This window comes from Magnolia sinica, chromosome 1, assembly GCF_029962835.1.
Source record: "Magnolia sinica isolate HGM2019 chromosome 1, MsV1, whole genome shotgun sequence".
Classification (NCBI taxonomy): Eukaryota; Viridiplantae; Streptophyta; class Magnoliopsida; order Magnoliales; family Magnoliaceae; genus Magnolia; species Magnolia sinica.
The window spans coordinates 37122404-37134297 of NC_080573.1; the positions used below are offsets into that span (position 1 = coordinate 37122404).

General features: G+C 39.5%; 1 protein-coding gene across 4 annotated transcripts; it reads right to left on the reverse strand.

Moving 5' to 3' along the window:
* Nucleotides 1–1979: 1979 nt before the first annotated feature.
* LOC131245928 (transcription factor PIF4-like) lies at nucleotides 1980–8734 on the reverse strand. 4 transcript variants are annotated; one of them, XM_058245719.1, is made up of 9 exons: nucleotides 8579–8733; nucleotides 7026–7135; nucleotides 5763–6672; nucleotides 5047–5145; nucleotides 4901–4966; nucleotides 4297–4362; nucleotides 3734–4033; nucleotides 3527–3650; nucleotides 1980–2405 (listed from the first exon to the last, which is right to left on the reverse strand). In XM_058245719.1, exons 2-9 carry the CDS (start codon nucleotides 7115–7117, stop codon nucleotides 2401–2403), a joined length of 1662 nt encoding a protein of 553 aa, XP_058101702.1. In that variant the 5' UTR covers nucleotides 7118–7135; nucleotides 8579–8733; the 3' UTR covers nucleotides 1980–2400. The 4 variants fall into 4 exon arrangements, with proteins under 4 accessions (XP_058101702.1, XP_058101717.1, XP_058101722.1 ...); XM_058245734.1 differs by having other exon boundaries at nucleotides 7026–7086; nucleotides 8579–8722; XM_058245739.1 differs by lacking the exon at nucleotides 3527–3650 and having other exon boundaries at nucleotides 8579–8734.
* Nucleotides 8735–11894: the final 3160 nt, after the last annotated feature.

The following is an 11894-nucleotide window of genomic DNA, read 5'->3' on the forward strand; positions in this document are numbered from 1 at the left end:
GTTTTCTTACCATCCAAGGAAGGTGGGCAATGGAATCTTTGATGGGGTGATGCCATGTCTATCCCCCATGAAAATGTCTAAGAAGATGTCCCTCCATCAGCACATTATATTAGTTAAAAATGGTCATGTCTTGATAAAAATGAGTCTGTCTTCTTTTGCTCCTGCCTACTTGGACACATACAATCCTGTCCACCAAAAAAAGAACAGATACAACCCTGCAACACCAACCAACCCTATGAAGATGATCAAAATCAAGCACCAACAATGGAAAAGGATCTTGTTGTATTTAAGGAAATCATAACAGATTAAGGATATATTATGTTAATATGAATGCAAATCACGCGCCGTTTGATTGTTTTACATAGGCGGTCCACTGAGTGCAGATCCAACCGCCCATGTGAACCGATCAAAAGACTGCATCAGCACTTTCTTTTATGCCACACATGCGCATCTGGGATTAGCAGGTAATAAAGCAAGAGAAAAGAGCTGTAGATACAACAATGATAATGCGGCAATGTTTGTATTATCATGACCGGATGGTGTTGTCAGGTCCATGTTTACGTCGGGCACATGCAGTGAATATGGAGAAGATCTAATGGAACCCACATTTCCTAATCTTTTAATAAGAACTGGTCCATATGCACTGGCTGATTGGCAACAAAGGCGAGTCCCCAACTGTGAAAAGAATCAGAAGATAAATGAATCCCCATGAGCCATGTCGGCTTGGTGGACCCCGCAATGAAAATGGCATCCAAAATTCAATTGGTGGTCCAGAAGCTTTATTTGAATGTGCGCGGGACCAATGCCCACTTAGAAAAAAGTTTGATAAGAAACAGAAAGGGATGGTTTGAGGAGAGGAAAGCCACAGAATGGAGATATCGAGACTGTTCATCCGTTGGGCCCCACTTTTAATGTTCCCTAGATTAAAAAATAGGACAATCTGCTTCTCAGGTAGGTCACGCTTATAAGAATGCCACATGTGAATACATCCACACCAATATGTTTTCAATAGAAAAATGTCTTAATAGAATCCAAATGTATCCATAATGGGGAGTCTACCGTATATAATATCCAAAGCATTCATACATAATAAATGCATCAAAATTTTTTGCTATTGTGGTGTCGGTGTTGGGTCAATGTCTAAACAACAACCAAAGAGAAAATATAATATCTCACCATTTCCTGCATTTTTTTTTTAAGGTAGGCCATGTTCGGTTGCAGACTATTGAATTAAATTGCAATAATCAGTTTGATATAGAGAGACCACATTGTAGTTACCTAGTAATTTGTATTATTTAGTCTTCAAATTGTGGTTACAGAATAAAATTGCAATTTGGAGCTTAGCTAATGCTGATTTGGTCGTTCCAGCTTTATTGAACTAAATATCGCAATTGAATTAGATAGTGCATCGAAAAGTTGACATAAGAATGTGTTCCGGTTGGTTTTATAGAGTAAGGATGTTAACAGCTGTTTTGAAAGTGTTTGGTGAAAGAGTCGCTTTCAGATAGCATGATTGCTGCTTATGACAGAGCGAAAAGTTTCCATCACAGTGAAAATGGAAAAAAAAAAAAAAAAAAATCATGTAACAAGGTATCAACAAAAGAGAGGATTGCTACTTGCAGGTGCCCATCTGCCAAGTGCCAAACAGAAGTGGTGGCCCACATGCCAAAATGGCAAAATCTAGGCCGCCAACAGGCGGGCCCCATGGTTCATGTGCCCTAACTCCAAAATTAGGCCAGTCCACTTGCAAGGTCTGCAGCGCTTTTCCAGAGAAGTGGATATTTAGTGAAGGATAGCTATTGTCCACATTCAATGTAGATGGCCAGCCCACCAAATAAGTGGGCAGGTCTGAATTATGTACTAGTGCATGCTCCTTGTGGGGCCCACCTGATAAATGGCAAAGATTTTACACACTTGGGCATTGGTGTATGGCACTGACAGATGCGCATCTGCAAGCAATTTCTTTGAAAAATAAGCAATGATTGCGAAAAGAAAATGCTCATATATCATGAAACAGCTACAGTATTTTTACAGTTGCTCAATTCAGCAAGAACACCAAATAAAGAATCGCTGTGATGGGCAATTTCATCTATCCAAACAGACTCAATGCGTTGCCGAACGAGGAGTTTGGCAACATCATGAACAGTTACACCACAAATTCTGAACCAATTTGAAAACAATCATAGGCTATCGTTCTGTGGATATGTACACATTACAATCTTGCCTCTGGATCCATCAGGATATCTTGGCCAGTGAAGTGGACATATCACCATGGAACGAGTGTTTCAGATGTTCCAATCAGAACAGCAGCGGCATCAAGCTTTTGCAGGATTTGGGGAAGTGTTTAGTTGAATTTTCCAAAGGAGGGATATGAGCATGAACGGTACAGATTATCTGGGGCTAACCTGTAAATAAAAAAAAAAAGAACTTGAATTAATCGAGCGGTCCACACTTACATCCCGAAAAAATGTAAGAAAAAAATCAGATCAAACCAAAGTTATAGAAGATACAGTGGGAATTCATTGAACAATTGAACAAAGAAGAGGATCTCCAACTGGCTAGAATTTAGATTCTTATGCCTGTCCTTTTCTTATCCCCAACCCACCTTCATTTGACATCGAAAGATATCCATAAAACAGAATCATTTCCATAGTAAAATGACCAAAATGCCCTCCACATTTGAAATTCTCATGAAGCATTCACCAATGATTTTAGAAGAAAAGCTTCTTCTTGAAAAATCAAGGTTGTTTACATTTCTCCTAAAAGCAGGATTGGGTGTGCCATGGGTAATTTGGGGCATTGGGCCAACACAACCGAGATTTAATGGGTCAGCACTTCGTCACCTTTGCCGCCCCAAATGCAGTTGAGATAAGAACAGAAAGGTCATGTACTTAACTCAACCATGACTTGACGTTAACACATCCTGTCGGCTTTGGAAACTGTAAACCCACAAATGTCGTCTTAACACATCAAATAATTAACTTCAGAGAGACTCCATTCTACTTGTAAATTCAAGAATGAAATGCCCATTTCTAAAAGAGCAATATTTCCATGGTGATAAAAGGGGACTAATAATAAATAAATAAATAATATTACGATAGCTTTGTATTGTCATTAGACAAGGTCTTGTCATCGTTTTTTTTTCAAGAATTCAGTGATCCTTCAAAAAAAAGGCTAGCTTTCATGAACGGAAACACAGTAACACGTGCGTCCAACACCGAATTGTTATTTACACCCTCTATTCTTGATAAATATACTCTTCTTTTTTTTCCTTTTGGTTGAATAGTACAAAAGATGGACATTTTATTGCAAAAAAAAAAAAAAAAAAAATAGAAGAAAAAAAAAAGGTGGATGATAATATTTTTTTTAAAAAAAATTTATTGCAAAAAAATTAGAAGAAAAAAAAAAGGTGGATGATAATTTATTTTTTTTGTTAAAGAGAAAAAAAAAAAAAAAAAAGTGGTAGAAATAGTGGAAAAGCAGTACTTGGGATGTTTTCATTAAACCAATTCATGCCAAACCATACCCAGATTGCCATTTTGAATATTGTCGGACAGAACTCCATTGCAAGGTCCACCACTACTACTAGGCGGTGCCATCATCTGACTATGTGGCATTGCCTGAGTTCCATACGTAAATAAATTCATCGCCTGAAAGATAATCAAGAGAATAATCATGAAAATTACTCAGAAAACCAAAACAGAAGTGCAAAACAAGGTTTGATGATCTGGACCTGAGGTGTCGTTTGCATGGGATGGAAGCCGATGTAACGTGCATATGATTCTGGAATGCTGGCATTCTGCATCTGGTTCTGAAAATTAACAGGATTTAAGACCGGAGATGGGCACATTGGGGGCTGGTTTGCTGCAAGCGTTGAGACGATAGATTGATCAACTAGTGGGACTCTTGGTAACTGTACCGGGCCATGAATTGAAGGCAAAGTAGCATGGCCCATTCCCATGCCCATACGTGATAAATAATGCTGGACACCCGGAAACATCATCGGCGCCATGCCACTTCCCATCCACATTATCTGTGACACGAAAAGAATTATTGAGGCAATCTAGCATGTTAAAAGCCCATTTGGATGTCTGCCAAAATCAGGATTTCGCTACCCTTATTCAAAGAAACCAATCTACAGTGCGTTTTGGATGGAGCGGATGTGCCATTTGCAAATCGCAAATGGTCCACTTGAGATTTTGGGTGGAAGGCATCCAGTCCGCTGCTTTTGTACCGCCCAAAAAAAGGAGGCAAAAACAAATGCAAACATGGTTACAAGTTGAGCGGTTCTCATACCTGGACCTGTAATTGAAGTGACTTCAAGTACTCAATCGCCTCATCCAGCATCGATGCTTTGTCTGACTAAACAATTAGAATTTAAATTATTACTCTAGTAGTTGAAATAATGAGCTTATTGGCAATCTACAGAACACACTGCATGGGCCCACATGCTTGCATGTTCAGATGATCCAAGTGGCCTGTCTGGTGGGTACCATTGAGTACGGTCCACAATCCAAAAACCACAACCATGCAGCATCTTAATCTTTGAAATTTTCCAGCTGAATTTGGACCATTGACTAGCTTTGTTTCAAGCGTATGTTTGAATCCTATTTACCAGATTGTCACAACCAATAAATAGGATTCAAAAAATCACAACCATGCAACATCTTAATTGTTGAAATTTTCCAGCTGAATTTGGACCATTGACTAGCTTTGTTTCAAGCGTATGTTTGAATCCTATTTACTGGATTGTCAGGATCATCAACCGTCATGATTTTAGCCCATGCATAGTAATGCCCACCAGACGGACTGCTTAAATCATCCAAAAAAGCAGCAATTTGGGAACCTTCCAATGACATATGATTGGGTCTTCTTAGTGTGGAAGGAGAAGGTAGAATACCTTGTTACAGTGAGGTATGAGCTCTTGAAGTGCTTTCATCTTTTCATTGATTCTATCCCTCCGTCTCTGCATCAGGAAGATCAATTGTAAGATGCTTATGCATGGTTGCAAAGTTAGAGATGGTTGTAAGATTCCTCGAAACCTACCCTTTCTGAAAGATTGTGGACCTCAGCTGCACGGCTTCTCCGGGCAGATGCAGATCGCTGAGGTGGCTTGTTTGCCTCTGCTGATTCATACTCAGCCTCCTGCACATTTTCAGTGATTTCATTCTCAACATGAAAATCCGAGATATATATGAACATGCCCATCTTTTTTAGATACAGAACAGAAGAGCCCTGCTCTCCCCACATGTGCCGGTGCAGCATGTTTGAGGAGAACCGGGATAGCTCATCGGGCTGGGTTGGGTTGGGGGTCAACCTGAGTCTGAACCGACCTCAAGAGGACCCAACCTGCAACCTGCAACCTGACCTGACCTGACCTGAATTCCAACTTGAGGCTCCCAACACAAATCCATGTTATTATTCAAAACCCAACCTAATCCAACTTGAATTTGCTCAACCCAAACCCAACCCAATTTCAAATCTGATTGGAGTTTTCCAACCCTAACCAAAACCAAGGACCCTAAAAACCCAACCCAGGCCAACCCGAACCCAAGTTGCAGCCTAGCGGGCCCACCAGTTGATCAAACTACATTTAGAACATGCCCAAAATTTGAATTCCTAATCTTGCAAATGTCCATCTCATTTCTCATTCTTCATCCGTGTCCTTACACAACTTCAAAATGATGTAGTGATATTTATTTGTTATCAATGAGAGAGAGAGAGAGAGAGAGAGAGAGAGAGAGAGAGAGAGAGTTGCTAACCTCGCTCTGGCACTCAGATTCTTCGGCATCTCTGCCCTTCCTCTTATGACTATGGTTGCTAGCAGTTTCTTTGGCCATTCTTCCCAAACTACCCCCAGACCTGCCAGAAGATGAAGTAACAGTTGGCTCGAGTGTGTCTGTCTGCCCCCTCTCATTCTGCAAAAACGTCTTCCGCACATCCTCCTTGACAGCCCCAGCAAAGACATCTTTACCACCAACACCGCTGCTCGAAGCACGGCTCAAATCGGCCTCATTCTGAACATGATTACTGCCACAATGGCTCGACCCAATTGTCATGATCGACGAATCTCCCACCTCTCCTTGAATTACATTGCTCGGTCCTTTTTCTCCAAATGGTACATTTGGCGGGCCCAAACCAGCCTTGATTGGCCTTGAGAAATGCGAAAAGTTGACAATTTGACCACCATTCAAACCAGGAGTTTGCAGGGCCGAATTGTTTCCTTGCGATCTGGGAGGGGGCATCACATTTTCTACAAATTGCAGATTATTGTACTGTTTAATAACAGGTTGAGATCTTGCAGCACCACTCATGACAAAGACATTAGTTTCTTCACCAGTATCGAATTTTGGTTCTCTCACCCCTTCTGTGGGGACCTCCTTGCTCAACTTATCAGCACCGATTGAATCCACAGTCGGCATTTCATAGAAGAAGTCAGAGCAGAACTCCTTTTCTAGAGATTCATCGAGTGGGTACTGGAGCCACGAGGCAGTCTCATCTTCTTGAATAAAACTGCTTGGATTCCCCAAAGACCCACCACCTTTTATTGGTTGATCGGGTCTATGAACTTGTTTCGATTCGTTAGAAGTGGGCATTGGCTTTCGTTGTGTTTGGCTGTTCAAGACCACCTGTCCATTCCGCCATAAAAGCTCTACCAGTCCATGGTCAGGCCTATAAGACCAAGATCGATTAATTCATGAAAGAAAAAGAAAAGAGAGAGAGAGAGAGAGAGAGAGAGAGAGAGAGAGAGAGAGAGAGAGAGAGAGAGAGAGAGAGAGAGAGAAGACATGCAAATTGAAGGGGAGAAAAGATAAATATCAAGAAACCAGTGTACTGTTTGGATGTGCCCCAAATCACCTTTTGATCCAACATCCATGGTCATGGCAATTAATGTCCGAAAACGGCACATGCCATTGGCAAAAAGAGGGGAAAAAAGAACACGCAAACGACCCAAATAGCTATCAAAACAGAATGAAATTGGAGGGAAAAAAAAAAAAACAGGAGAGAGTTGAATTGATACTAACCCCATGGATTTCTTCTGATTTGAAATGGGGAGGAGCTCTGAAGAAGGCCTGGAGTTGTCGTCTGTATTCCAATCAGGAACGCAGTGATTCATCGTAATATGAAGAATTTGCTTTTCACAAAAACACAAAAGGCAGAAAAGGAAAAAGGAAGGAAGAATTCAGCTTTGAATCCACAACAGCTCTAGACAAAATCTACAAGATCACAAATCATGATTAAAAAAGACTTAATCCTCACTTAAAGAAGCTAACTTTAATGCTTAGAACAGTGAAAGAAGATCATACCACCAAACCCACATTTTTAAAAAAAATGAAAAATGAAAAACAATGGAAAGATAAAAGATGAAATAAAATTCCAACATCCATTTTTAGACCATTTTGCATCTATAAATCAAACAAGTAAAAAAAAAAAATGGCCAACCAAAATTTCTATCAGAGAGAGAGAGAGAGAGAGAGAGAGAGAGAGAGAATCCAATAGCTAGAAAAGCTAGTAACTCCATCACAAAGAAATCAAAAAACAGGAAACCTCAAAGGAAAAAAGAAAAACTCTCTCTCTCTCTCTCTCTCTCTCTCTCTCTCTCTCTCTCTCTCTCTCTGTGTGTTCTCTCTCTCTCTCTCTGTGTGTTCCCTGAGCTAAAAAGAAAACCCCACATCAGAATTGCCAAAAAACACAAACAAAAGAAGAGGAAGAAGAAGAAGAATTTCCCAGAACTCACCTAAAAACTATACTTTCCAACTAAACCAACTAAACGAATTAAAAAAATAAATAAATAAATAAAATAAAAAATCTACAAACTACAAAAAAATTACAAGCTCATCTGAAGCATAAGTTCCAAATACCCCAGAAAATTTCAAAATGCAGAAAATAAAATAAATAAATAAATAAGACTAACAGAAACTGAGAAACAAAACAACCAGACAAAAGCACCAATTTCCATAAAACCCACATGCAAACCTACAAAAACTCAAGAAAACTAGAAACTAAAAACATCACAAATTTTCAAAACACCCACCTGAAAAGGAACAGAAAACCAACATCAAATACTCCAAAAGAAAATTTTAAAAAGAAAAAAGAAAAAGAAAAACCTGAATAGCACGACAAACCCAACAGCAATCAGAAGCAAAAAGTTGTGGTAATCCACCAATACAAGAACCCAAATTACTCAAATAAAAAAACCAAAAAAATAAAAAAAACAAAATTAACCAATTGAATTTATAAAACAGCCCATCTCAAAAAGAAAATAAAACAGAAAACATAAAACCTACATCTAGAAAATCACAATTTCCATGCAATCCTTCTCTTCAAAACAAAAACAAAAAACACAGAAAATAAAAAAAAATAAAAAAAAAAACAAGGAACCATCTAGAATCTCAATTAAAAATTAACAGCAAAAAAACCAAAATGAATAAAAATGAAGAGAGAGAGAGAGAGAGAGAGAGAGAGAGAAGCAAAGCAGCAGCTAAAAACAAGCATAATTTCCATACTCTCCCACCCACCATGAAAGAGAAAACAAAAAATATATATATATAGAAATAGAAAAAAAAAAAAAACCAACCTGATGTTTTTGAAGCTTTGATTTCCCAAAAGAGAAAAGGAATCTTTAAGAGATTTTCTCCAGACCTCTGCTCTGTTCTGCTCTGCTCTGCTATCACACTCTCTCACTCTCTCTCTCTCAATCCTAAAAGAGTGTAAGAAGTCGTGGGGGTCTGAGATTTGACTCGTGTGCTTTTAACCATGGTTAGATTCGACAACCCCACAGGACATCTACAGTGGCCCACTATCACCTCCAATCTCTTTCGCCTGGCGGTTCTATCGAACGATCTGTGGGGGCCAGCATGATTTATATTTTTTATCCACTCCGTCCATCCATTTTGAGAGATCATTTTAAGTTGCCAACCCAAAAAAGAGGCAGATTGAATGCTCAATTGGACCACACCAAAAGAAGCAGTGGGGATTGAAATCTTACTGTTGAAAACCTTCTAGGGCCCACCTTAATGTTTATTTGTCATCCAACCTGTTCATAAGGTCTGATAGACCGGAAGTAACAACATAAATACTAACTTTGATTCAAAACTTGTGCCCTGGAAAGTTTTCAACAGTAACCTTTCAATCCCCATTTGCTTCCTGATCTGTGGTACACTTGAGCCTCCAATCTGCCTACTTTTTTGGGTTCATGCTCAAAAGGGATCTATCAAAATGGATGAACGGCCTAGATAAAACATAAATATTACGGTGGGCCCCACAGATCCTGTAATGAACCGTCCGTCTCTACTTATGTCGTGGCCGGGGTAATCCGCGCCCCTTTCAACCTAATTCAGGTGGGCGTGGCTTCGGTGGATCCCTAACTGTGGGGACATATTGATGTATGTGTCTTACATTCGCACCATTCATCCGTTTTGACGACTCATTTGATCCTGCCTTATGTGGGCAAACGGCTGTAACATCAACCATTAAAGTCTTTTTGTTAGCCATTCATTTGTTGATAATATCAAAGAAATGAAGAGACCACACAAATATTAGCTTAATCCAAAACTTTTTTAGTGCATGAGAAGTTTTAATGGTCAATCACTGCTATATCTCATGGTGTGGTTCACTTAAGATTTAAATCTGTTTCATTTATGAGATCATGCCTTAAATGAGCTTTCAAAACATATGGACGGCATAGATATAAGTATTGATCCACCAACCTGGGTTGACCTGGGACCTTCCTAAGCTGCGCTCAATTAAGATGCAGGAAGGTTGCTGTAGGCCTACCATGATGACTTAATGACATCTCCTCTAACAACCATACTACTAGCCTATTTTAGCCTTGGGTTCAAAAAACAGTCCAATCCATGGCATGTGCCATATGAGTGGAACATGTGAACTGTGTTGTATATATACCATTCATCCACTGAAAATGAAACATCCACCCATGATGTAATCACAACCGGCCATTTCAAAGCTTATGTGGGGCTCCATGTTTCGGCATTCTAGCTTGTGTGGTCCACTCAGGTTATGAATCAGCCTGATTTTTTAGCCATGTATAAACATGGATGGTGTCGTGAGGGGTGGGGATTGGGTACTATACTCACTAGGTCCTAGTTGGAGACGGAGGGTCCCTTGAGGGGGTGCTTGGCATTTGACGCGTGTGTATTAAATGGGGTTAGGTGGGATAGAAATGCATTTGGTCCCATGCAATTCCATCAGCATTAGGTGGGACGGAGTTGCATTTAATTCTAAGAAATTGCATTTGGTCTCATGCAAGGTTTCTATGAATTTTGAAATCCACTACACATATGGGCCCCACATCAATGCATGCGTTTATTCATGTCATTCATCCATATACGCCGTTAACATATGGCATTCTATTTATACATGTGTACGAGTGAACGACATCCGTTGTGAATTTAGTCAATGGATTACAATTTCATAGTCCACCAAACATTATTTTACTTAATTTAGAGTCTTCCCATGGTAAAAATTTTATCCCAAACATGGTATTAGATAGGTACAATAGACCAAACATGCCCTGAGGGGTTGTGGGGCCCATCGTGATATATGTGTTTTATCTACTCTTGCCAATCCATTTTGATCAAGTATTTATTTTAAATGATGAACTAAAAAATCAGGTATATTGAATGCTCAAGACACCCTGATCCATAGCTCAAGTGGACAGAGTGAAAGATAACATGTTTCAACATAGAGGTCTTCGTAACAATCCCTAGTAGGGGTGGCTAACAGTGAAATGTGACCGGACAATAGGGTGTACTAACAAGCTAACAAAAAAATAAAAACCAATGCTCAAGTATATCCCACCATAAGAAACAGTGAAAATTGAATGCCTACGCCATAAAACTTCCTAAGGCCACATAAAACTTTGGATCAAAGTGATATTTATGTTTTCTCTTCATCCAAGTCAACATGACCATATAAGCAAGTTGGATGGCAAATAACCATCAGGGTGGGTCCAGGTAGGTTTCAACGGTGAGGTTATTGTCATGACTTGCTTCCTATGTTGTGGTCCACTCAAGCCTTCAATCTACTTATGTTACGGGTTCATACAAAAATGATTTTTTAATATGAATGGACGGCTTGGATAAAATACATATATCACGGTGAGCCCCACAAAGCACTTGATAGAACCATCCATCTCTAACCATGTTTCGTTGGGATAGTATCCAATCGGGCCCTGCATGAGAGTCAATGTCAATGTACCCTCAGCACTGGTTTCTACCCTATTACAATGAATATTTTTGCTCCCATGCATAGCAATCTTGATACAGCTACTGTCGGTTGCTCCAGACTGTTAATCTTTCCGACCCATATTAAATGAGATTGAACCAAAAACATCCATATTTGGAAGCTTCTAGCCATTGAATCTTTCTGGTTCCTTTCAAGGACTACTGTCTTACTTTTTATGTGAACCGTACATTTGTATGACACCGATCAAAAGGGTGACATTTCACAGAAATCACTCTTGTAAACCTTTTAACTAGTTGAGATACCATAAGATCAACAGTCTGGGGTGGGCCCCATCTTCTTAAATAATTGCATCAGAACAGTATTCATCTCTGGTACATCAGGACTTTATCGTTCCTCATCATTTCTTCTCCATCATTGCATCCTATCCTCTTATCATTGTGTACAGTCATTTGAAATTTGCTAGCTCACAAACCCGCTCTTCACACGCGCCATTTCATGCAGTCTACGTCGCAACATGAAACGTTTTTCAAACATCTGAACCGTTTAAGATGTGGGCCCACTTTGAATATGATCATATGGAGCACTAATACAGTTGGAACAGCAAATACATACTCTCATATTCAAAGATCGAACGTTTAAGATAAAATTTCCATTTATAAACATTCAACAGATATGGGTGGCCTGAA

Coding starts and splice junctions, on each gene's coding strand:
- LOC131245928 (XM_058245719.1), bottom strand. CDS start 7,117: ATGAATCACTGCGTTCCTGATTGGAATACAGACGACAACTCCAGGCCT. Junction 5,146..5,762: donor AATCTGAGTGCCAGAGCGAG/GTTAGCAACTCT, acceptor GAAAATGTGCAG/GAGGCTGAGTATGAATCAGC. Junction 4,363..4,900: donor TCATACCTCACTGTAACAAG/GTATTCTACCTT, acceptor CTAATTGTTTAG/TCAGACAAAGCATCGATGCT.